This window comes from Aptenodytes patagonicus, chromosome 3 (genome assembly GCF_965638725.1).
Source record: "Aptenodytes patagonicus chromosome 3, bAptPat1.pri.cur, whole genome shotgun sequence".
Taxonomy (NCBI): domain Eukaryota; kingdom Metazoa; phylum Chordata; class Aves; order Sphenisciformes; family Spheniscidae; genus Aptenodytes; species Aptenodytes patagonicus.
Window position 1 is genome coordinate 8,502,968 of NC_134951.1, and position 27,483 is coordinate 8,530,450.

The 27,483-nt window shown below is 45.3% G+C and overlaps 1 protein-coding gene across 1 annotated transcript in view; it reads right to left on the reverse strand.

Annotated features, from left to right (window-relative positions):
• The window catches only part of EVA1A (eva-1 homolog A, regulator of programmed cell death), a 215,395-nt gene extending 188,392 nt beyond the window's left edge, over positions 1-27,003 (reverse strand). The window contains exon 1 of the mRNA XM_076332671.1: positions 26,904-27,003. Within this exon, the coding sequence (XP_076188786.1) occupies positions 26,904-27,003 (100 nt within the window). The remainder of the gene's footprint in view (positions 1-26,903) is intronic.
• Between the last annotated feature and the right edge of the window lie 480 nt (positions 27,004-27,483).

Here is a 27,483-nt window from a genome sequence, read left to right on the forward strand (position 1 = left end):
ATCTCTGAGACAAATAAAGGCTGAGAACATCAAAAGAAACCAAAAAGTCCTTCTCCTGGGGCTGAGAGGAAAACAGGTGACCACAAGTTTTTTGAGGTTTGGGCAGTCACCACCAGCAGAAATGGTGCAGGCACCAAGGGAGCTCACGTTGGCTGTGCCGGTAACTTTGGGAGATCGAGTATGAACTCTCATCCCTGGAAAAGTCCAAAGTTTTCTTTGCCAACGGAAATCTTCTCTGGCCAAGAAGACCTACAAAGATGCCTATACACAATATCAAGTGAGACACAGAAAAATCAGCATGCTCCTAATCTGAACACATCAAGGTAGATGCACCTCCTGCAGTAGTCCTGATTTAAAAAAAAAAAACAAGTGTTGGCCCAGGACATGCAAGTCCTACACAGCAACTGAGAAATGGTGACTACTGTAAACTATTGCTACTACTACTTAGTGATGATCCATTAATTGAAGATGACTTCTGTTATTCTATTATTTTAATTTATTATTTGAATCGAACTAGTAAGTTTAACTGAAGACAACAGAGATCTAATTGAAGTTTCCATGCAGGCTGGTCCTTGTATATTCTGAAAAGCAAGACAAACATCTTTTACAACAACACAGAGCGACCTCCTTGATTTAATAAAAGGCAGCACCACACTAATCTGCAAGAGCACACAGGATGTTCAGCTTTCACATTCCCCACATGTTTTTCTTCTTCTGAATCTGCACTGTCAATGTTTGTCTCCAAGTTAAATTTGCCTTAAGGGTACTGTAACAGTCCCTGGGTTCTCGCACTGCACAGGGTTAAGTCAGGCTAATTCAATCCGTCTCCCACTGAGCTCAGACAAACAAGCCCACATATCCCTCCCAAGGCAGGGGAGAACCCACAACTCTAAGAATGACTCCATAGTATTAGTAGCAGTCGAGACCCTCTTCCGTCAAGAAAATGACATTTTCTAGTATCTGCAATAACCATGGAAGGTATTTTCTCTGGGAATTCAGCCTCCCTTGCTCAGTCAGAGAAAGATCTTAGTTCACAAATAGCAAATTTCTGCTTTATTTCTGACTATTCAATGAAAATTTCTATTCACTCAAGGCCCAGTAAGCAGATTACTGGGTGCTCTTTTACTGGAGTTAGTGCTCTGCAGAAGACCATTTGATAGATTAGCTCTTCCTTAGGTGTGGTCCCCAGGAGACAACTTAGGAGGTCTCCTCTGAGTAAAATGCTGCTGTTGGGCACTGTAAATGCTTACCCCCGTTTGTTTGTTTTTGCTTCCAGTGTGTGGTAGGCAGGAAGATAATCCCACAGCTGGGTTGCAGTGCATAATCTCACTATGTATTGATGTGATTTCCCCATTTACCTATGTGCTGTACAAAGTCCCACCTTGCCTGCTGAAACCTCATCATTCCCTGAAAGCCAGCAGCATTTCCCCAGTGACTCCACTCAACTGACAATCCCCTTGATAACCTTCAGTATTCAGACAGTATAGTCTAAAATATGTATCCTATAAAAGGTTTAATTGTCCTTAATTTATTGACTCTGATTTCCCTTTATCTCAAAATACAGCGCAGGGGAAAAATAACTAACTCCCACCTATGGTGCTGCTTCAGCAGTGGCATCAAATAAGAGTCTGCAATAAATCTCTAACTTACAAGTACATTTTAAAAGCTCCACTTAATCCTGTTAGAAGTTTAAAAAGAAGTTAATATTTAACTTTATAACTACATGTTTTAAAAGTTTATTCTCCTTTGGCTTTTTGTTCCAAAAGTGACTTTTGTGTGTGAAAGTTTAATAAGAAATGCTTTCAAAGAGGGGAATCCGATTTGATTTGGCTGAGCTACTGCTCTGTTCTTCTTAAAATTATAGTCCTTTAAAAAAAATCCAGATACACACCAAAATTGGACATTTCCAGAGAATCATTAAATATTTTTTGAGTCTCAGTCTCCTTTACAATGGCAATGGACACTATAAATACCTCAAAATAGACAGAGAGATAAATAAGGAATCCAGGATTACTTTTAAAAGTAGAGTAAAAAGAATATATCCTCCTCCTAGAACTGTCAGATGCTATCAACATCTGGCTACATCCGCCTGGGTTTGTAAATGGGAAATGATAGTGCAGAATGACAATCTCTAGCTGCACCTGATCAAGACGGCATTTTAAACTGTGACAGCTGAAAACACAGCAGAATTGATGGGAAAGGCAACCTTTAAAAAGGCATGTGCAGGAGCATTAGGCATCTGTTTGCTTTATTGACAGGGCAGGCTTTGTTTAAGAAGAATAGCAAGCATATTTAATCTTCATGTCAAAAGACACAGTGGCATTAAAGGGTAGAGAGTTACCTCAGGGACAAAACTACAGTCTTTAATCATCCCGACCTTCATTGTTTTGGACACCAGAGCTTGATTCAATAACTTCACCCTTGTGTTCTTACCCCCCACTTCCACTGCACTGACTTCGAAAGGTCTGGGACTCTAGCCCTCGTTTTAAAGGTGGTAATTACACAAAACTGGCAACACCAAGAGGTTCTGGTTCCAGGTCAAGTAACACCAGAGAATAAGAAGGAGATATTAATTATAGAGAGTGGATAATTGCTTCCTTAGCAGCTAATCCTCCCATTTATCCACCCAAAAGGTCAGATCCAGAAACCCAACACCCTTTCAAAGTACAGTGAATAATCTGTCCTTGTGGCCCTATGCCAGAACTCTTGGCTATGCGCTAATCTGGACTACTTAGGGGCAAAAAGCCTGTGCCAGCCATTTAAAGAAAATGTAAACACTCATCTTTCTTCCTGACCACTTGAAATAGGCACCTTAAACTGATCAGAAACAGGCACAAATGCAATTCATCACAGCCAATTTCTGTTGTGTAGCCAAGACAAGCAATACTTTGGTGTCTCATTATGCAAAGACAAGGCAAAACACGAGGGCTGCAAGTCTGTCTTCACATAAACTGGTGTGAGGCATGACTGTGTTTAAGTAAAGATCTGCTGCGTTAGGCACTAAGGCGCTCTTCTCTTTCCCCATGGGGAGAAAAGGTAGCTTTTATCAGACCTGCCAATAGCGAGCACACAACCAGCACTGCCAACACACATCATCTCTGAACAGACACACTCCCACCCTTCCAGTCGAAGCCATTTGGGGTCAGACAGCCGAGCGAATAGTCTGGCAGCAGGTCGGTAGCCTCTGACTAATCAGACCAAACAAAATAGTAAAGTTAACATTCTTTTCCTATAATGCATCCTGTTGATCAACCACCTTGGGCATATGATGTGTGCAGAAAGTCATGGTGAGGTCTTTCATTACTCTTTGAAGAACCCCTAGCACCCACCAAGTGAGCAGACGCTTGCCCCACTATCTCTGGCTTTCACCTCCAAAGCAAGTGAGCAGACACTTGCCCTGCTATCTCTGGCTCTCACCTCCAAACCATCCGCTCTATTTTATTTTGGTCAGACTATTCTTACATCCCCATACACAGGCCTTCTCACATGGCAGGCAGAGTGACAGCAAGGCAAGTGGTGGGGAAAGAGCCACGGTGCCGGGCAGCAGCTGGAAATCTGCTCTCTGCTACAGCCCCTTCCACAACTCCTGTACGCATTGTCCCCCATCCTGACTGCAGAACAAGACCACACTTCTGAATGAATATAAAATTAAACCCATCAAACTCTGTTTTAACAACTTTGAACTAGCAGAGGAAGTTCTTGCATTACAATGCTGCAGCATTTTTGATTGCAGAAGCCCTAAAGCCAGATTTCCTTTTTGGTAAGATGAGACTCCCACAGCGAAGTTTTGCTCCATTAGTTATTCCAAAGGAAAACCATCCAGAGACTTTAATTGACATGGGCTCAGGCCCAGATTCAATACAAGATTTAGCTCTGGAGTCCTCCTTAAAATCCTTACTTCCCACCAAAAATCAACCAAGAAGCCAGAAGTCTGAGCAGGAGCTAAAATCCTACTTCGTTAAGGTCCTACTTAAGTCACGGTATTTCAAAGACCATTTGGAGGAACTGACTTCTGGAGCTGTGTCTCCCTCTCTGTTGCCCATTAAGGAAGGAGCTAAATTCCAGTCCCTCTGGTAAGGAGGGATCATTACAAAGCAGGCTTTTCACACAAGCAGCCACCTCAGACCTGGGCAGAGGAAGGCATTTTGCTTTATTTCCTGTAATATCTAGACAACTCAAATAAGCCTCAATAGCTTCTTTTACAAAACTGGAGAAACAAAATAACGGGGCTCACACAAAAGAACTGAATGAATGCATCAGGCAGATGAAGGGATGCTCCCCGTGACATTTAAAAATGATATAATGTCTTTTATTTCACGTGTCATCAACTACTCTCATTTGTTTTCTTTCTTAATGGCACTTTTTGCTCCCCACACAGACAGAATCTCGATTTGTTACAGGATGACAGAAACTTTTTGCTTTTGATATTTAATATCAGCAGTTTGTTTGGCACACATAGGGAGTATTTTAAGGTCATATTTCCCAGTCATCACTGCTCTGCTTACTGATCAGAAAATGACTCTGGAGAGCTGGGAAAAGCCGGTGCCTCAGCGGCAGCTGGCAGAGATACAGCCTGTACTTCCCTCTTTAGTTATGTCTATGCTGCCTTCAAAAGAAAGAGCAGGAGAGAGACCTTTACAGCCTCAGATTTGGGCAGGATTTGATCTTCCCTTCAACACACGAAACACCATATAGTCAAATTCTGTAAAATCAAATCAAAGTCAGTTTTGAGCTACAATCTTGTGGCAAAGACTCCATTATCTGAAGAGTGCCAACTTTGTGTTTGAACTACACATTTGGGTTTTTTCCCCCTGGTTTTCAGCTTTTTAAAATTCCTTCCTCCCCCCCTGCTTGTGAGTCAGTTTCTGCCTGCGACATTCCTCAGTAAAATGCCTTTGTTTCCCTTCCTGTTAGGAAAACGCCTGCCGAACAGCGGGCACCGTCACAGCCTAGTAAGTTGGCACTTTGTTATGCTTTTCCACTCCAACAGCTCTCTGCAGCCATCAGCTGCAAAGCAACCTACAGAGGCTGCCAATTAATTTATTGGGCCATTAATCAATGTATTCTATACCAGTAACTTTCAAACAGATAAAAGCCATGCAGGACCAGAGCAGAGATGCCAGATTGCCCATGCTTGGCTGAGCATCGTAGTTTATCGTAGTTTATTTATTTATCGTAGTTTAACCCCAGCCAGCAACTAAGCCCCACACAGCCACTCACTCACTCCGCCCTGGTGGAATGGGGGAGAGAATCAGAAGAGTAAAAGTGAGAAAACTCGTGGGTTGAGATAAAGACAGTTTAATAGGTAAAGCAAAAGCCACGCGCACAAGCAAAGCAAAACAAGGAATTCATTCACTCCTTCCCATCGGCAGGCAGGTGTTCAGCCAGCTCCAGGAAAGCAGGGCTCCATCATGCGTAACGGTGACCTGGGAAGACAAACGCCATCACTCCAAACATCCCCCCCTTCCTTCTTCTTCCCCCAGCTTTATATGCTGAGCATGACATCATATGGTGTGGAATATCCCTTTGGTCAGTTGGGGTCAGCTGTCCCAGCTGTGTCCCCTCCCAACTTCTTGTGCACCCCCAGCCTACTCGCTGGTGGGGTGGGGTGAGAAGCAGAAGAGGCCTTGACTCTCTGTCATCACTGCTCAGCAGTGACAAAAACATCCCTATTATCAACACTGTTTCCAGCACAAATCAAAACACAGCCCCATACTAGCTACTATGAAGAAAATTAACTCCATCCTAGCCAAAACCAGCACATTCTCCACCCATTATTCCATACCATTTACGTCATGCTCAGGTCCCACACTATCCAATACGTCCTCATTAACCACCACCCCCCTTCCCATCCTTTGATATAATACACAGATATCATTCCCTTAGTCTATGGACCACCCCTGTGAAATGTCCGTAAAATGCCCACAAAATGTCCACTGAGTTCATTTAGTCCATGACTTTGGGCTCCATCTGTTATGGTGGTCACTTAGGACAGGAGAGGTGGTGTGTTGCATGGAGTTACTGGGCACCAAAGCCAGCTCAGGTCATGACACTGCTGCACTTGCACTGCTCCTTGTAAGGCTTCTCCTCCATTGGTTCAGGTGGTTCCTGCTATATTAATTCCTATAACTTGCAACTCAAATCATGGGTTACAACAATTTAAAGGTGTTTCCATTACAATCTCCACCCCTGGTCCCTTTGGGCCAGACCATAGGGTTTAACATTGCAATGAACTCCTCCCCTTGCCCCTACTTCGGCTTGGACTTCTCCACGGACTACAGTCCCTTAGGGGAGTACCTGCTCCCAGTGGAGCCTTATCTATGAGCCACAGTCTGTCCAGGGGTACACCTGCTGCGGCATAGACTTATCCACAGCCACAGTCGCCTTGAGGTGCACCTGTTCCAGCGTGGCCTTATCCATGGCCACAATGCCTTCAGAGATATACCTGCTCCAGCTTGGCCTTACCCACAGCCACAGTCCCTTCAGGAGTGAACCTGCTTCAACAGGGCCTTACCCATGGCTGCAGTCCCTCCAGGGGTGTACCTGCTCTGTCGTGGGTTTATCCATGGCCACATGCTTTGAGGTGCTCTAGCATGACCTCATGCACAGCCACAGATGCTTCAAGGTGTACCTGCTGCAGCATGGACTTATCCACAGCTGCAGATGCTTTGAGGCATACCTTCTCCCATGTGGACTTATCCTTGGGCCACAGTCCCTTCAGAGCTATACCTGCTGCAGCACAGACATAACCACGCCCACAGATGCTTTGAGATATACCTGCTCTGGTGTGGACTTATCCATGGCCACACTCTTTGGGGTGTCCTGCTCCTGTGTGGACTCATCCACAGGTCACAGTCCCGTCGACTCGAGTTCACGCTGGAGTTCCAGCCTGTCCAGTACAGCAGCACACAAACAGCAGGGATGCCCTGGCCATCTGCCAGCCCAGGCACATGGCCATTGCTGTTATCAAAATGTTCCCAGGCACAGCAGAGAAAGATGATCAGCAGTACAGCAGTGCAGCAAGCAGCGAAAGCAAAAAGCAGCCACTAACGAGCACTAGACTCTCATATACAGTAAGGCAAGCAAGCCCCGTGGCAAGCACAGGAGCCTGCCAATTAAAAGCTAAACAGCAATAACAGCTATAAATTCGATCTAGCACATTCCAATCAAATCTATCGTTATCTCAAACCCTTCGAGCCCCATGTTGGGTGCCACTAACCAGGTGGCCTTTGCTTCTCCTCTGTGTAAGGGCAGAAAGGGAGGGAAGAGGTTGGAAAGTGGCTGGGAGGGCTCCGACAGACGTATGGTGGTACATTAAAATCGGATGGCTGAAACTGTTATCATGCCTCCTCTCCTTTGATGGAAACACCCAATTCACACAGAAATTGGCTCCTGAACTGCCAGTTCTTACTTTAGTTAGTTGAAGAGGTGCCCAGCCTTTGGCTAGGGCAAATCACACAGGCCCCTCATCTCAAACAGCTTTATTTACAACATGAGCACAAACCAGATGCAGGACAGTACATGGAAGCCATATCTGATTCCCAGTATCCATGTTTCTGTCATGTATATACTTGTGACAGAGGCATTTGTGTTCATATGATATGATGCTTGGACAAGCATCCATCACGTAACAGGGGACCCACAGAGTCCCTCTGAAAGACTGCAAGAGGGAGCAGGTCACCATAACAATTCAGATGGCCAGAAGCTAGTCCCTGCCCACACGTTGGGGGGACTCAGGAAGGAGGACGCCTAGGAGCAAAGAAGGTGAATTTTTCTGGCAGAGACCTCCAGCGCTGGAAATTCAGACACCTCTACTCTAAATGACTCCTCCTGACTGCGGGTCCCCAGACACAGTAAGTTTGCATCTCACTTCCAGCCCAACCATCAGGGCTGGCAAAACCTTATGTCGAGTCATTGGGGTATCTGTAGCACAGAGGTGGCAATGAAGTGTGGAAACCCTCCTCTCCGCAGGTGCCAGCAGCACCCTGCGCCACGCTCAAGCTGCGAGGGTGCGGGGATATGTACAGCGGTGCCCCGCTTCAGGCATAATTTCAAGCACATGCTGGTAACAACCACCACCCTCCAACACATCCCATCCCTTCTGTGTGGAAAGCAGAGCGCTGAACAGCATCATCCCTGGACCGCCAATATAACACTTATGGAGGCTAACTCCAGTTAATGTTTATGTGGTGTTTTAACCTGCCCACTTGCTTCCCAGGCTTTTATTACCAGCCCAATCTGAATTTCCACTGTTCATTGACACAAATGTTACCGGAGAGAGGAGCATTGAATGTCTCCAAGCACATTTACCCTCCACCTCACAAGGTACAGGGGTGGGTCCTGTATAAACAGGTTTTTTTGTTTGAGGGCGCCTGACAAAGCAGAGCCTGACCTTTCCCCTTCAGGGGAACAGCAGGCTTCAATCAAACCTTGTTGAGGGTTGGGGCTATTTTCCCCTCTCACGGGTCAGGGTGATGCTTGAACTCTCCTTGCCTCAGCTCCCCCACCCACCCCATCAATCTCCCCACTGCCCTGCCCAACAGCTGGGGCCACTGTGATTTATAACGGCCTCTCCCCGCAGCTGTGTCTCCTCTGGGACTTTCCCTGCCACTGCTAAGTGCCTCCGCTTGCTGGACTGCCTGGCAGTGGGGTCCCCTTCCAGCAGCAGAACCTAGACCCTTTGCAGGAGGAGGAGGACGCTTGCCAGATTAATGCTTTCACATTAAATTCTACTTCCAGCACATGCTGCACTCTTAGGAAGACATTAGGTTGGAAGTGGCTGAGTTGTATGTATCATTTCAAAGTGCTGCAGTGTTTAAGGCATTTAGGGGTAAAAAAAGTGTTGATTTTGACTCATGATAGTGTAAATCGGACTCAAGGTGGGGGCTAAGAAACTAAAGCCCATATTACTCTATGGGGATGGTAAAGGATCCTAGGAGAATGGTCCAGCTATGTTTAACCTGAGCTACTCTCAGGTTGTATACAGTTCATTATCACTGCAGCATCGCTGCTGTCAGATCTATGTTATTGTACAACACTTGCTGAAGATCCAGCCCGTGGAGCTTTCATAATACTAAACACACTAAACTACTATGAAAAAGTTCCTCCTTTCTCTTCTGCCAGGGAAAACAATGCACTGACTGGTTGCATCCCAGTTACAAGCACATTTTTCAATAAGGCTTCTTATCGTAAATACACTTTTCATTATTTCATTTCACAGCCAGATGAAGTCTGGCTACTATTCTGGACACTGCTTTGAAGACTAAGAGCTTTTATCAGACTGTTCCAAGCTTGGGCACTCATCAGTAGAGCTGCTGCAATGGCCCAGAGCCCAGGACAAGCCTTTGCCTGCACTGGATGCTCACTAAAAGAAAATAGCACCAGGGTGCTGCCAGATAAGGTGGCCAGAGTGTGCAATTGGATTTCCTTGGCTCTTGTTTTAGGCAATACAGCCAAGCTTGGCAAACCCTGCTTGTTGTTTGTTTCCTGAAAAAATATTGGTGTGGGTAGGTGAGAGAGGTAAGGAATGAGTGCTTGTGTTGAACACAGAGCAAAGTGGAAAGGAGGAGGACCATATCCAATTTCTTCCCACTTACCTTTGGGGTATCTCTTGGGCCACAACCCTGCAGAGAGACTCGGGATGGGAAGTGCCTCAGTGTGTGCTCATGCATCAGCGTGTGCTGGTGCCAAGCACACTAAAAATGAATGGAAATTAAAGGAGCCGGGTGGGTCCCTGTGAAAGCAGACTGGTGACACTATCTCCATTGGGCCAAGCCAAAACAGAAGTGTTCCTATCTCAGAGCTCACTCTTGAAAACTTGGAATTATTTTTTTCCTATTTTTTTTTAGCCCCAAAACCGCTATTTCTTGCCTACTTCAGTAGGGATGAAAGGACTGATCCCAGAAAATGACAGGTTGAGCCCAAACAAAGCGTTATGCAGAAAGAGCCTACAATCTCAGCCCAAAAAACAAGTATCAGGATTTCTGAATGTTAAGTCTTACATATTTGTGGATAAGGGGACACCATAAACACAGCCTTCCCTACAGAACAAAGATATTTAAATTATCAGCCCCTTCCAAAAGAATGAGATGTCAGGATTATTTCTTGCTGAGCCACTGATCATACAAGCACAGCAACATACTGCCAGTGCCTCATTAACTTTTGCTGGAGGCCTGTCTCTTACTGCCCAAAACTGGCCAAAAAAGCCAAAAAAAGACAGGACGCCCAGATGAATCCCACAGGCTCTCAACTGAGACATCACATAAACAGGTTTTTAGCTCAGAGAAATCACATGCCGCCTCTTGCTACAGCTTTTGTTCTTCAAAGCTACTATTGGCTCTCCTTCCTTCCAAATTAGTGGAACCACTATGCCAGGCCATCTGGCACATCAAAATTTATCTTCAGATTTCATTATCCAACCCACTGACCCCAGTGGTTCCTCCCACTGACTAATGAGATTAGCCCATCACCTTCTAATTGCAGCATTTATACCTAGTCTGTTTTACAACACCCAAGAAAACAAATCCCCAGGTTGTTTCAGAGTAAATGAATGTCATTCTGCTCTTAGAACAAGCACAGCATTTATAGGAATAGGAAATGGCACATACATCAGAACAATTAATGAATGTCCTTAGGCTGGAAAGTGAAAAATAGAAAATACAAACACAAACGCACTAATCTCAAAGCACTGAGGCCAGTCTCCTCGCTCCTTGGGCTTGTTTAGCTCTATCAGAGCAGTACGAGCATTGCATTCTTCATAGCATTCTTCATAGTAAGGGAGCAACTGCAAGGCTAGCAATCCACTACACAGACATTACTTGTAAGGACACTAACAGAGGGTGGTATTCCAGTTCCATACCTCACCACCCTAATAGGAATTTTCCTGCAAAAAGTGTCTTAAAAGACAGAAAGGAGGAGTTACAGAATCACCTTATATCCGTTGCATATCAGCAAAGCACCAAGAACTAAAAAAGGCGCAGGAGATGGGCTGGAAGTCAGGATGTCAGCTTTACTGTTCTCCACTTTAGTGATTTTGAGCAGGATCCATCTAGTCTAAGCTAGCTGTCTGGACCTTCTTTGGGTCAATGGAGAGGAACCAGCAATCATGGGATGCCACTGATCTCTAGATGTAGATGTAATGGAAGTCAGATGATGCATCCCTTAGAAGTCCAAAGGAACAGCTTAGGTGAGATGAAGGTGTCTTTGGTACAGTTAAGGAAAACGGAATCCCATTGCTGATGGCACAATCTGTGCCTCAGTTTCTCCATCTGCAAAATAATGCTGTTGGTATTTATTCTCCATGGTAAAATGCCTGTACAGCCATGAATGATCAATGCTATGTAACTGTGAATTACTCTTGATAGATCTATTGAGTGTGCTTGAACATGTTACTTGGAGACCTGCTGGAAATTCAGAACTAGAGGGAGAAGAGGGAGGAAACATTATGGCTTTCAAGTAAAGCTAGAAAATTTAGAGTTATCGCAAACAAAAAGCACCTGGCCTGTCTTGCCTTGGAGGCAAACTAAGCCTCCAAGGTGTTTACCTGTAGCCTTACCTTACTACTACAGGTTTTAAAGTTTCCAGGGCAGTCCTAAAAGCCTCATTAGAAACACCAATAATGATTTATCACTGAAGCACATGAACAAGCCATCAGAGTGAGAATAAAACAGCCTTCACCAGAGCACTCAAAACACACCAAGCTTTGCTCGTGCCTGGGCATCAGGAGGGTTGGATGCTCCCCTCATGTGGCCAGGCACGACTCAGATGGAGAACAGCCTGGAAGAGTAAATTTCCACCTCTGCCCACCAATTTCCTGCATACTCAATCTCTGTCTAAATACACCATCAGATGGACATTTCCTTACCTCTCCCCAGCATGTTTTTGTGATAAGTGTGCCTTCCACATGCCTAATGTCTAAGAAAACTTCTTACCCTCAATGCGCATCCCACGGGGGCTGGAGCACAGCTGGGCTCTGTTATCACAGGAGCCAGGCACCATTTACATGACAGCTTCTCTACAATGCAAATCAGGCTCATTGTCACCAATGGAAAAAGCCCTAAATGAAAAGTTATTGCCCCTTGATAGCCACTCCTTCAAGATCAGAAAAGGGTATTGACCTCACCCTCGCCCCACCACCACCAGGCCAAGTGTTCAGGGAAAAGCCTGATCTCCCTCCACATCCATCAGCACTGCCATTAAGCCAATGACACAGGGCTGGGATGGAGGCAGCTCTGACCTCCTCCAGAAAACTACGCTAGGAAATGGACCAGAAAGGCCCTGAAACAAGGGATCAATCATCTAGCCAGCCTCCCTCCCCATCCAGCATTTTGTAGCTTGGCCCGCTTTGGCCAGCAGACGCAGAACTGCAGCTCTGTACTAATCCCCCAACATTGACAAAGCTGAGATGATATTTAAAAGGCAATTCTGCATCCAACAGGCATGGATACCAGGGTAACATCCTACTCAGGATACTAACAGTATCCTGCAGCCCTCACTAACCCCACAGCAGAAAAGTAGTTTTCGACCAGCAGAACACTTTTGCACAAAGGGACAGGTCTGTATTTAAAGACAGTTCTGAAATCTCTTATGATCAAGGTGGGTCAGGCCGATTTGGCCCTTTGTAAAACATGTAAAGCTTGGACCAAGCGAATTTTGATACTGCACTAGGGAGCAGAGGAGGCTCAGCTAGACCGCAGCCCCAGTGGTGAAGCAAGCAGTAGAAGTGTTTCATTCTCTATCACCTCTGCAAGAGAGGCAGGGGGACACTGGAGGAGGCAATATCAGAGCCCTCCATTGTCAGGCCAAGCTGGCAAAGAAAATGCTCCCACCAGGCGCAGCTGCACCTTTACCTTTCTCCAGGTCTGCTGCCCAGCTTAGGTAGGCAGCCACCATTGGTCTTACAGACTAGCAGCTTGCTGAAGCAGTGTCTCACCAAAAGCATTTGCTGGCAAACTTCACAGATGTGGGTAAACCCTCTGTATGCTCCTTTTGGACTTACTCCAATGCTTTGGACTGCTGAAGTGCAAATAAAGGCATCCTTTCCAGGAGTAACTTCATCTAACTAGTCACAGAGAGGATCAAGTAAAAACACTGATTTGAAAGCAGCAGATAGATGGGACTATCTATCTAACCATCTGCTCAGAGTTATCTATCTGATAAGGTAGACCTTTCTGCATCAGAAAGTCTTCAGAGAGGCAGCACTATTAATGGGGCAGTACATATACCCTTCAACTCCAAAACTATTTAGAAGTGATCACAATCCAGGTAACTACGGGATCTGGGCTCCAAAAAACTAGCAAGGAAGCAAGCTACAGTAAAAGACACATGGAGACACTCAGGAAACATGTAATCAAAAGGGACAGGCGGGGAAACAGAGGCTGAGTCCCACAGACCCCAGGCTCCTGTGGTGAGCTTCGGCACTGTGTAGGCAGGGACACACGGGAGGTCTGTGACAGACTCTTTTCTCACAGGCTCCCCTCACACTTGAACCAGGCTTGGGGCTTCAGCCCTAGTCTTCAGGAGACCCAAGGGTTGTGCATCCAATTGGCTTGACAATATTTTATTTCACTGAATGTGATTTCTTTCCCACACATCTCATTCTCCCCCGTGCATATAAAGGATGGAAGCCTCTGAAAAAGCACTGAGAGAAGTTCAGGGTGGGCATTAGTTATTATTTTTGACAGCACTAAAACAACATATGAAAAGGGTTTCTTTTTTGCTTTCTATTTTTTCCCCCCCCTGAGAAACAGAAGACAATGTCCCATCCAATGCCTGCCTGATAGAGCAACAGAGGCTGGCTCTGTCACAGCACTGCACAAGTTGTGCTTTTGGGGGAGTATTGTTTTTATTTCAGGAGAAAAAAAGGAAATGAGCAATCCCAGAAGGAAAGGGTCTGAATGCTTGCTCAGGCTGCACCATGAAGAAAAGAGATTGCCATTGTCAAAGGGTGTTTCATTGTTCTGGTCTTTCTGAGAAACCTTAAAATATCCAGAAATGTAACAAGAACAGAAAACAGATCTGTTTCTTCGGCTCCCTATTTGCAGCCTGGCTGGTGAGAGAAAGACTATGGGTTAGCAGTGTTAATTACCCTGGTTAACCCTTGTTCTGGCTAATGACATTTACTTAAAAAGCCACTTCATATCCATCAGGAGTAGGCATAAAGAGAAGGCAACTCTCCCTCATGTGAATAGCCCCACTGCTTTAAATTTAATTACTCACACAAGTCAGGACTCCTCACCACTTAAGCATTCAGCTCCAGGCTAATCAATAGCAACAAATTACTATGATAACTGGCCAGGCTCATTCTTTCATTGGTGCCACTTTCAAACACTGTCCACAGTCTGTCCTCCCTACCAGATTGCTTCAAGCATGAACTTCCAGCCAGGAGCCAAGCTCCAGGCAGTACCTCCAAGATCAGTCAGAGAAGTAGGGCATAGGAGAGATGCAAAGGCACAAGGATTTCCTTAAGGATCAGAAAATGACTCAACCCAGGAAGCTGTGGGATTTGCCCCTCTTAGCATCCTTAGCGTGGCTCCATCTCATGGGAGCAGCTGGAATCAGCCAGGGCTGTACCTCTAATCTCCCAGAGCTGAGGGACCTCAGAAAGCAGAAAAATTGCAGATAATACAAATAGATAGATAGATAGATAGATAGATAGATAGATAGATAGATAGAGTGGGTCCTAAAAGCAGAACATGAGGATGCAAAGGGAAGCAAGCAAACAACAGACAAGAGCAGCACGTACAACACCAGCACTGAGCTAGGGCCAACACGGGCATGCACATGAGCATCTCCAGAAGCAGCACCGTCACAGCTCAGCACCGCTCCTGAGCCACAACATCTCCCCGAGAGCGTGCTGCAGGCACAGTCATGCTGCTCTCTTGCTGGCACCGGTGTGCACCGAGCCAGCTCAAGGCTCTTGGTCCCAACTGCTTGATAAAGCAGCTTGGACAGTCTACGTGCAACTCATCAAGAGCCGATAACCATCACCAAGGACAGACAGAACCAACACAGGTGAAAAGGTTTGTCTTTCTTTTCCCCAACAGAAAGTGCTTCCTGTGTCCAGACATTGGAAAGGTTGGTGTAAGTATTGGTCCAGACTTTCTGATCTGTAGAAGACAGTAGTGCTGAGAGGCAGAAAAGGATCGTCTTCTGTCTCACAGGTCAAACCAGTGAAGAGCAGCCCTTAATCTCCAATACCCTGCAACAGGCATCTTAATCAGTCTTGTACTCCAATGACTTAAATCAAGGGAAACATTTAAAAATCACGTTATCATTCATATTGTGATATCACGCTGGCCAATCAACTTCCTTTTCGCCCCCAGCAGGCTTTTCTTGAGCAGAAATAATCACCACCAGCTCCACCACACAGATGTATAAGCGATGGGAAAATGGAGAGGAGGCTAGAGTGAACAAAAGGCACTTCAGGCCTGCTGGGGTCAGAATGCGTATCTGTATGGACTCTTCACTAATCCAGCTCTGTTTCTAATGAGATTGGTTCCCATTACAGCAAAAGGAGGTCCATGGCTTAATTTGCCAAGGGGACCATTGTCATGCAGCTTAGGGAAGCAAAATAATCTTATCAGTTTGAACTTGAACCCTGCCCTCCAATTATACGGACAATGTTTAAGAAAAGAGAGATAAAGAAAAAGTGATTTTCATGTATCCAGCAAGAAAAATGGATTGTCTAACACCAAGCGTTCAGCTTCCTGCAGCTGCTGACAGACCTTTACACTCCAGCCACTGGCTATACCATTGCCAAAATGCACTAACTACTATCTGCGCAGCTAAGTCTGAAGAAAATCCAAGCCAAATGGCACCAACTGCATTTACAGTGCAACTTACTGGTATAGCAGAGCCTCCACTCTCGTAGTATAGCCCAAGTGAAAGCCTGGGGCTGTCAGCTAAAGGCAAGCAAACCCAAAGTGCAGGAAGAATCAGAAAATTTTTTCACCCCTTCTTGCTGAACCTCTGTCTCTGCCTCCCTATCCAATCCATCAGCTCCCCTTGGCTGCTATAGAGACTATTCTCTTCTGGGAGTTTTGCGTCCCACACAACACAGCTAAAACAAAGAACATTTTGGCAAATAACAGCCAGGCTTCATCTATTCTTTTTTCTATACAATTCATTCCATCAAAGTTGTTTAGCTGAACAAAAACCAGTGTTATCCTTTATTGTGAGGCTAATAATAAACATGTGAGCACAGCGTGGATCACAGATGTGTGCACTTCATCATCAGCTGTGGAGCCACTACCCTGCTCAACTCACTTTTATAAAGCTTTAACCTCTTTGAGCTGGAATTCAGCTTGAGCACATAGACCAGGAAGCAAACAGTGTTAACACAACAGAAGCAGCCCCTGTACAAAAGATACATGAAGAGACGGACGTGCTTTGGAAACAGTCAGATCAACAACCTCAGTTTCCAAGGGGTTACCCACACAACAAAAATCTAGAGAGAAACTAAACTGGACAAATCCCAGGGGCTCTATTTTTAGTCATATCACCTGCATGTTATTTGTGCCTTTGAATAGACATGTTTACATTTTTTTTCTCCTGTGAAGAGACAGAAACAAACAAACAAAAATTTGGAGGGGGAATGTCTTCAAAACTCATTTTTAAGGATCTCTTGGAATATGTTCCAAGGACTGACCCCAAATTTGTAACCCAATTTTAAGTACTCTTATCTCATCCCAAATAAAGTAACCCTCAAAGCTTGACTGCTCTAAGAAAAAAAACTATGCAAAACCAGACCCTTCTTACAACCGCACTTTATGGGCTCAGATCATATCTACCAACTGAAAGCTTGCTATCATATCCACCTCTAGCTCGTATTACACATAAAATACAGATGTAATATTGCCCTTTCCTTAGTGGACTGGGTCTGGCTGCGATGGAGTTAATTTTCTTCATAGCAGCTCGTATAGTGCTGTGCTTTGGATCTGTGACCAAAACAGTACTGATAACATATTAATGTTTTAGCTATTGCTGAACAGTGTTGGCACAGCATCAACGCTTTCTCCGTTTCACACTCTGCCCCCTCAGTGAATAGATTGGAGGGTGCACAAGAGGTTGGGAGGGGACACGAGCAGGCAGACGACCTCAACTAACCAAAGAGATATTCCATGCCATATAAAGTCACGTTCAACAATAAAACAGAGTAGAGTGGGGCTTAGGTAAGTCAGCCATCTTTTGCTTGGGAACTGGCTGGGCATCAGGCTACCTGTGGGAGGTGGTAAGTGATTGCCTTTGCATCACTTATTTTGTTTTCTTTCTTTTTTCTTCCACGTCTCCTTCAATAGTTATAAAACTATTTTTATCTCGACCCATGGGTTTTCTTGCTTTTACTCTTCCTTTCTTCTTCCCCCATCCCACTGAGGGTAGGAAAAGGAGGCGAGCAAGTGGCTGTGTGGTGCTTAGCTGCCTACCAGGATTAACCCAAAACACTTAGTTACATGCACTTGACTTTGCAACTGTAATGCTCATTTTAACCTGTGCAGTCCATTTGCATATGTGCATTACAGTATTGGAGAAGGAATTGTGTATCGAGTAACACATATTTCTTCCTGGCTATCACAGCTTGAGAGGATGGGTAAGGGGCTGCTCTTGGAGAAAAAGGTAGATACTTAACAACCTCTGAAATATTGGGCAGTTACAGCTCCTGATGCTAATCTCTCCGCCTTGGATGCTCATCTGTGCAATGCAGGTAACACTCCAGACTCTCCTTCCAGAAGGGTAAGGAAATCTCTGTTTGTAGGGCACTCACAACAAGCAGAAGAGGGTTTAAATAGCTCATGGTAAATAAGGCCCTAGGGCCATAATGAACCAGAATGATAAAGAAAATCATTGTGAGGCAGCTGTCCTGCGCACTGGACAACACAGGAGTCCCAAGGAGGTGGAAAAAAAGTAGTATGTGCTTGTTAAAGAGTAACTCATAACTTAGAAACCCAAAGGGCTGGATTCAAGTAATTAAAATTAAGATAATTTTAACATTTCTTAACTTCCAAATGTTTGATTTGCAACCTTAATGCTGTTCTTTGAATGTTCCACACAAAAGCTAAACTTTTTTCAAAACCAAAGTGCAGAATTTTGTCCTGTAGCATCTTATGGGTATCGCCAGGGCCACAGCAGCACTGCACTCACAGGCGCCACACAGACCACAGAGGTAAGAGATTTCCCAGACTGGGGCCCAAAATCTAACATAATCCAGCTACAGCAGCTCAAGTTACCACCTATCAGTCTAATTGCACTAAGTGTCTGCACTCTTGGCCCAACACAGCTTCGAGGGAAAACATGTGAGCCAAAAGCCTTTGCAAAATACAGCAAACATAGGAAATTAATGCCAGGAAGAGCACCTGCCATAGAGCAACCTTAATATCAATGCAGAGGAACAAACAATAAAAGATCACAGCTGAGCCCACAGGTCCTAGGCACAGGATGCAGGTCACCCCAGCCCAGAGAGTGATACAAAAATCACAGAGAAAAAATCAGCAGAAAATCCCTCCACTGCTGTGTTTGCTTTTATATTTACTTGTTGGAGTAAAAGCCCATTTTCAACCCTTGAGGCTAATACAACACATGTCGATAATATCATAGCAGCAAAACCACAGGCATCTGATAGCAGATGAAAATAAAACAACACAATCACATAGGGGGTCTCAGAGTAGGTGGTCTGAATGGTCCCTTTTCGACAAGCAGCACCAGCAGTTACCTAATCTATTGAGGGTTTAGTATAACTTACCTGAAGACAGCCCTCTCTCATACTCTGACGATTCTGGTGCTTTTATGGGCTGCTGGAGGAGTGACAAGTGTCTCTGCTGGCAACTAGTGTGTTGATAGCACGTCAAAAGATGACACACAAGAGTATATAGTGAAGTTCTTTGATTGTAGGTGGCTGATAAAATTTCTTGTACCCCTCTAGGCCTTCTTCTGTTAATGTAACATTAAAAAAAGGGAATATTTCTAAAAAAGAGAATCTCTTCTTCCACACCAGTGAGGCACAGCACTGGCAAGGTTGTTAATGATGTGGGATACTTTGTCAGCAGGTGGATGTGACCTCCTCTGCCCACCACAACTGAAGTGCTTGGACAACATCTACTGCAAATTCTTCTGCAGTTTGCTACACCCATCTGTTAATTCAACTACACTTCTGAAACCTGACCACTTGGAGAGTTTGCCCAAACTGCAGGTCCCACACATGCTGCTCCATCTTCATGCAAGGATCCAGATGGATCCAAGAGTGATTATTGTACAGAAAACCTTATTATCCAAAGGAGCCCCATCAACACTGATACCACAGCACCTACCAGCTCTATTCAAGAGCACATGGCATATTTGAAGAGACCCAGCCAAGATTTATTTTACTGTGCAACTCAGAACTGCCAAACCATCATTGTCTCTCTGACATGAAAAGACATGCACTAGGTTTCAGACAGCCAAGCATTAAGCATCCCCGAAAAAGCAGACATACATACTTTAATTACTACGAATGAGCTCATATCCTCAGCTAGTGAGCTGAGCCAGGCATACTTGGATCAGCCCAGACCCAGACTGAGAGACACACAACTCTCCATCTTTCCTCAGGCAAAAGGAGAAGCTAGGTTAATAATAATAATAATAACAACAACAACAACAGGTAACCCAAGCAGTTTTCTTTAAAATGTTCACAATTACATCTTCTATATCAGATTTAATCAGTAAGAAGATGAGTTGGGATTAACTTCTGTGCTTCTGTGCATCCTGGCAAGTCAGCAAAGTTGCCTCACAGCTGAGCAGAATTTGGCCCTTGCCTGTTTCTTGGAAAAAGCACAAAAATCCCAGACAACAGCAGTACAGGATCAGTGAGACACAGCACTGGCAAGGACATAAGGAACCTTGTAGCACTGCACCAAACCAACCTGACCAAAAGTCCTCTGAACTACTTTGAGCAGCGCATTGGGTCTGTTCCTGCAGGCAGCCACATACCTTTCAAGGGACAGAAACAGACTGAATCTGTGAAGGTCTTGGGTATCTGGATAAAAAGGAATGACAAGAGCACAAAAAAAACTACAGGTAGTTGCTTCAAATGGTCCCCCACAGGGACTAGGATTGCTGTCTTGGAACAGAAAGCAGAAAGTTCAATCTATACATGCACAAACACGCCAAGCACAAGCAGCCTCATGTCTCAAATAAGACATGTAAACAGTCCTGGTGTTGGCCACCTAAATCACTGCACACCCACCTAAACGCAGCATAGTCCAATTTTCAGTTCTGAACACCAAGCACTTCAGGAGATCAGGCCATGTTTAAATTAGCATCAATAAAAGGATCAGCAAAAGTGCCAAGTGTAAATACATAGTTTTTCTCCCCCTGCAGAGACTAAGCTTATTCTGCCTCCCCCAGCTTAGATTATGATTTTAGCATCTAAGTATCTCAGCTGAGAAAAATTCCCTCTATTTGTTTTTTAATTGACCAATTAAATGTATTTTATTATATAATCTGCTCCCAGAGAGTCTTAAATCAGGAAACAAGTTTTACCTGAGAACATAAACAGTTGCTTTCTTTAACTCTGCAGCATTTGTATCCCTAACAACACACAGACATAGGAATAATGCTGCAAGGACATTTTCCTCAAATAGACTGTGGATCTGGTACTGATAACCTGGGATACTTTGAAGTGACTAAAATTACCAGTGGATTTTTTTTTTTTTAAATAATACTAATTAAATAAAATGTTCCTGGTACTGACAAAAGTTTGCATCAGTGGATCAGTTTCTGGGCCACAGCAATTAGTAGATACTATATAAACATTGCCAATCATCATACAGACGTTGGGATCCCTTGGGTCTCTTGGCTCTCGCTGCGAGCTCTGATGGCTAAAACAGTGGATTTCCACATGACGTGAGCCAGATGCATACATATGGCTCTTGAGCTTGAAGTCATTGCCTGCATGAGGTTTCACACGGACCCCTCGTGAGACATCCTGGCACCCACAGCAACCCTATCCATCCCTCCCCGACGGTGCCTCCTTTCCCTGGCACCACAAATACAGACCCACAGCTGGTTTTTCGCAGCAGTAAGAGCAGCGCCTCTGGTCACAGCCCAGGACCACAAACAGACAGAATTGGAAACACGTGTTTCTCTTCCTGAAGCTCAGTTTGGTCCCCTCAGCGGCCAGTAAAAGTAAACTCTCAACATTTTAAGAGTCAGCAAGCGCTGAGTCCTCCCTCACAGCATTATCATCACAACTGTTGGGAAATCCATGGTGTTTTCTGGAGCAGGCCTCAGGACAGGAGTGCACAGACACTTGCATCTTTGCTTAACGTGCTATATTGATGCCCACAAAGCTGCATCCCTGCTGACAAACCAGAACAACTCTCTAAGGCATCAAAATAGCCCCAGCTTCTGTGCTGCTGCTTCTCCTCCTCCTCCCCAACAGCAGCAGAACTGGCACTTGATATACCCCCATTGATTTCCTCCTCCAACACCTCTCAGCTCTCTGAGGTCTTTAAACTGCTGCCCACTGACAGACGGAGATATGTGACACAAAACCGAATGCAGCTCCCCCTTGCGAGAATCACTCAGCCATGGCTGTCAGAACCAGCCATCCTCCTTCAGTTCCCCAGACCCCTCCCCTACAGCTCACCATGCAGCCACATCTCCAGAGCATTACCAGAAGAGGCCAACAGTGGTTTTCAACTGGCTTTGATGAGGTTTTGGATTTTGTCACCTCTGCAAAGGAGAATTTCTCTACCCCAGCACAGACCTCCCTCAGTAAGCCAAACTGCAGCCCACACAGCTGTGATGGATGGGTTTGGCACATATGACCTCCAGCTGAAGAGGAAAACATCGCCTGGGGCAAGGACATCTTCAAGAAGCAGCCTGAGGTCCGTCCAACCTCATCACTCACAGCCCTTCACCAAGAGAAGGTACGGAGGTGGCCTGAGTTTGGCCCAGTCTTTAAACGACATCTAAAGCATGTCTGTTTGCCCCTGGGGTCAAAAGCACAAACCTCATTACTGAGTTACGTCACCACACTGGAAAAGAAATTGTATCTGCTTTTCTCTTGAAAATCCCCCTTTTGCAGCCTGCAGCTTTCAACGCATGGAAATCCTGGACCCCCCTTGACACCATCAACCCATTCAGGGCTCCAAAACCAATATCAAAGTCTGACTAAAGCCATTCAGAAGCTGTTAGTGTGTAGATTATGGTGATAATTTGGTGAACGGACTTGTCAAACAAATTGCCTTTATTATGGACTGATTAAATGCAATCAAGGAGAAGTGCCTTTTCCCTCCCAACTCCAGCCCTCATCAGCTCAAACAAACACACTGGGCCAATTAGCAGGGAGGTGGCAAAAGCAGCTTTCACTTGAAACCTGCCATTCTTGGGGGGGGAAACAACAACAAAAAATCTTTGTGCTTTCAAAGCCAGGAAGAGCCTCCAGGGAGAGCTCCCGAAAGCTACCCAGGGCTCACCTGCAGGGTTGTGATGGGAGTTATCAGTATTCATTTGGCTCGATGCCAGATCAGCTCCCTTAAGCAAAGTGCTGCTCACATCCAGCTTGTGCCAAATATAATGCAAAGAACATAAATATTAAAGCAGGCCCAGGGGGAGGAACAATACTGGGGCTGTTATTCCTACAGCTTTATGTCCTGCAGCTGGGTTCTCCTGTGTCAGAAAAGGCATGAGCTCCCATCAAAGCTATTTCCATGCCTAGAAACCGAAGTTTTTGGCTTAGGTCCCTGCAGTGGATTCTCTGATGTCTGCAAATGGTTGAGTTCACAGCACAGCCTTTTCTGTACTGCAGCAGTTGTGAAGGGGTCTGTCTCCACTAACATGAAACTCGCAGCAATTGCATAGCTCTGACGCCACTACCTTTCTGTCCAACATGCCTGAAATTAGCTAATGAATGGGAAAGTTACTGAAGAGAATTGGAGCATGGCATCATAATCACATAAGCCTAATTCCCTGCAGGTATGCAGCTGGAAATTAAATGGTCACCTTGGCTGGCAGTGGGCGGAGCAGAATTTGACATGTGTTTGCATGATTTAGCTTCAGAGACAGGAACCCCATGGCTGGAGCTAGAGACAGCACACGGGATCTGAGCAATAGCTGTTGACTAAGCTTTCGACTAAGCTTTCAACTCCTGCATTTCAAGTTAGCACCAAAGATTAATCTTGGCCTCATTTTCATTAACCCAGCACCTCTAAGGAGGAAGCTCTGTGCACTGCACATGGATCACTACTTCCCAGAGCCTACACAGAGGAGCTATGGCATAGCTTCCTCTGGCAGCGCAAGCCATTGCTTTGTCTTGGACTCCCACCGCAAATAGAAGAGGGCTAAAACAAAGGTGAAGTTTTATCAACCGGCAGGGATTTCGGAGAGTTCATTGCTGGGACTGAGATTAGGATTAAGGGTTTATAGTTAAAGCACAGAGACTCAAAAGACCAGTCTCTTACCCCACACCTCATCACAGTCTTCAAGTGTCACCTTGAACATAAGGGGTATGTGACACATCATGACACTAGGTCCTGAGCCTTCAAACAGTCCTGAGCACAAGAACTGATCACAGAATGAGATTAGATCAAGAGCCCGTACTACAAGCAGCCACAGAGAAAAAGTCCAGGCCTTCTTAAGAAGTGGCTGCAAAGTGCCTGATAACTCCACTCTCTCCCCAAGGACCTGCTTCCTACCCCCACACCCTCCTGCAAACATCAATGTTTAAAGAACTATTAAAGAAAACAACTTCAAAACTCTTCACATAGTTCAAATACTTCACTTAAAAAGAATTTTAATTCTTACATCTCAGATTGCACCAGTCCCCAGCAGGACATGCACTCATCATGTTCACGTTGTGGCGTTTGAGCTGTTCAAACAGGAGGGATGGAGCCACAATGTGAGACCATGTGCTCAGAGGCCTGGAAGCAGAGACGATAGAGATCCCCACCAGCTCTACCTGTGCTTTCCCATGACCGACTCAGTTCACCACACCTCTGGGCACCTTCTCAGGGTCCCTTCCCATGACCTATGTAAAAAAGAAATCTTCCTGCAGCCAAGAGACACCTTGAAGACTCAGCCAGTGGGAGAGTATTGGGAGCAGTGGGACGTGGGTGGGTGTGCAATTCTTGGTAAGTCTTTCAGCCAGTCCTACTGCATAGCTGCAGTGTGTGAGTCAGATCAGTGCTGCTTGTGATCTGCTTAGAGCTCAAAACTGGCCGTCCCTAAGTTGTTTGTTCCAGGACTGGAGCTATGCACTGTGTCTGGCCCATGACAAAAACGCCATGACCTATTACTAGCAGCAGCACCTCCCTGACAGCGCTGAGTCGAACCAAGCAGAGAAGCCAGAGAAGCTTTGTTGCTAAACAAGATCTACAGGATTGAGTTTAAAAAAACATTCTTCTCCAAAGAGCATCAGCTGCTGTCTCTGGACAGTACTGCTATTTGCAACCTGGAAAAGCCCTTACATCCCAATGAGCTGTGTCACCTCCCTGCAGCATGTGGGCAGCAGTTGAACTGCTGCAGAAACCTCTCATGGCATCACAGCACGCCTTGCATTCCTCAGCAGCAATCATCGATACAAATCCATTCATCTCCTCGGGATGCAGAAAATTCATGTTTCGGATGCACCACCTCTAGATGGAATGGCATATGGTGAGGTTATAAGGGTTCCCTAAAGACGTTCACCTGCTCAATTCCAGCCATGCTGGCAAAGAATCCAGAACACCCCAAAGTATAGAAAAAGTATATAAGTGGCCAGAAACAATTATGGTCAAATAATGCTAAAAGGCTACCCACCCTCCATTCTTCATACCAGCTGACAATTCATATATAGGGATAACAGTGACAAACAAGGTGCTCCATCAGGTAGGAAGAGTTATCTGAGCCACTACTCCTTCATAGAGGCACATGGTGTGTGCCTTCAAGTATTGGAGGGAGACCAATGGGGACTTTGCAAAATGTATTGCGGAAGCGTAAGGTGTGATTTGGGAAATACTGTACCTTCTCCTATCCCCTTGCATCTTGTGGCTATCCAGGTCCTGACCTTACAAAACTGTTTTCAAGCTGCTACACACTGGGTGCAGCCCTTTCCTGCAGCAAACCATGTTTCCTGTCCCACAAGGTACAGTCAGTCCAACAAGACAGGGGACATTTGCCAAGCCTGCTATCAGAAAACATAGCTTGGATCTGGCGGAAGATTTCAACAGTTGTGGAAACTCGCGGGAGGTTGTGCTGTTGGGATTACAGACCCTGCTTCAGAGTACAGCCTCACCATGCATGTACGCAGAGTTTTAAGCCACCCCTCTCCTCCCAAAGTGTGACAGTACAGTTGGATGTTGCAGAAAATATGATTTTGTTATCAGCAACCCTTCTTACCCATTTTTTTAAAAGGACAGCATCTGCCCGCCCACTGCCAGCATCACCAAAGCCTATTGAATTTGCTTCCATTGCTCTGGCTATGTTGCACACACACAGTGTGAAGTACCCTTGCTCTGGGACACTTTTGCATATTTTAATGCTTATCAATTTGGCCTGGCTAGGATGAACTTTATTTATATTTTAGAAGGACCAATACTTTCCCCATAACAGCTTTAGCTCCTGACATGCCGACTCCATGCACCCCTTCTGCATTAACTTGCTTGCAAGGAGGAGCACAGAGAAAGCTCAATGCAAAAAAAAGCAGGAGATAAAAACACACTAGAAAGAGGGAAGTGCCTCAGTCCTTTCCATTCAGAGGCAGATCTGCCTTGAATGGCAGCCCCCAGGACTGATCTGTCTCCAAAGGAGACTGAATCACAAGCAAGTCAGTCCCCTTCAATTCGCATTAAGACTTGAAGCTACTGTATATTTTCTACCCCCCTCCACCACAAGCTCCTCCTTTCTAACACAAATCTCTCACAGCACGCAGGCACATGCACTCCCAGAAAGTGAGTAGCAGTGTTGTGATGTGTTGAAACCAGAGTCTGGTGAGGTTCAGCTCTTGCTAATGGCACTTTTTCATCAGCAAACTATAATTGGCAGCTCTTATCCACTACAAGAGTTTTGCAACACACACCTAAAGAATATGCCAGACTAGTTCTTCACACTAAGACCAAAATTAGAACCAATATCCCAAAAGCAAAGTGACCCTCACTAGCCACTCCCGAGCAAACTAATCAATCCTGCTCAACCGTAAAATGAGATCTATTACATTTTCTCTGACCCATAAGTACATCCACAAAGAACAGAAGCAGAAAGGTAATTTTAAAATGACTGACGCAGCTGTACATAGTTATAAAACTTATATGGGACTCCATACCTTCAATGTGCTGTGTATTTACCTGCTGTGCACAACTCAAAACAAGTGCTATGAACATTTTTAGATTCAGAAATGATTTAGAAATGAGACATTTCTTCTTCTGGCTTAAGCAAACATAGGCTTAGAATATAATTCATTCTGTGCATGTAACATCTCCTTTATCTCAGCTCAGGGGGCTTTTGCAACAATCAGGAGCTGTATATTAAAAGGAGGGGAATCTGGCCCCTCACAAAGTAACTGGGTCTTGCTATGTTAGCTTTAATTTATGTCCGAGACCTTCCCAGTCACCTAACCTAGCTCTTTTCACTCCTCAGAGAAACACAGCACAAAACCTGCTACAAACTTAGACAAGTTAACACCATTCCCTTCCTTGTTCCCAAAGTTACTCAGACTAACTCTGCTGAAACAGTTTTGCTAAGGGTTGTTGAGAAAGGCTTTTAACAAACTCAAAATCCTCTTACGGAAGATTCTTTTCATCAGCTTATTTTAAAAAGATTAAAATTACTCCCCGTGTAACTATCCCAGATCTGCTCCCATCCACTTTCCCTGAGCTGCTCCTGAGCACTGTTGTAAGAGCTCCCATCCATAAGCAGCCGTCCAGCATACGAAAGGATCGGCACTTCTCCCCTACCTGAGAAGTCTGCAGAAGTCTTAGCAAAGTTGCTGAAAGCTGTCAAGCACATGAGTCCTATGAGGAAGGTGGAGGTGGGAGACACATCTGGGCAGCACATCCTTGAGTATCCTCACAGCTTGTTTTCTTCCAGAGAAAAGGAAAGCGCTTTCTGCCCCAGTCCAGGACTCCTCATTGCCCGGAGGACAGTGTTAGTCCCATTGCTTGGAAGGATCACAGCCAGCAGCAGGGAAGGAAAAGCACTCAGCACACACTCACACACACACACACACATCCCTGGGAGTGAATGAATCCCGGCTGAGTGAGGCTGACGAATGAGACAGACCTACCTGAGCCTTGGCGGAGGTCCCAGGGTCCTAAAAGCCATCGCTTCGCCCAAATTTGCTGCAGACTATTACTATGCAGCTGTCCAGCAGCAGCACTGCAAGCTGTTAGGAGGAAGGGGGGGGGGGATGCCCTGGGGGGCTGGTTTGGAGAAGCCCGGTTGCTGTTGGTTTAGATGCCCAGGGATCTTTTCTCTCCGGTGCAGACAGACAGACAGAAGGATGGGCAGTATTTTCAAAGGAGGGAGCCCAAAACA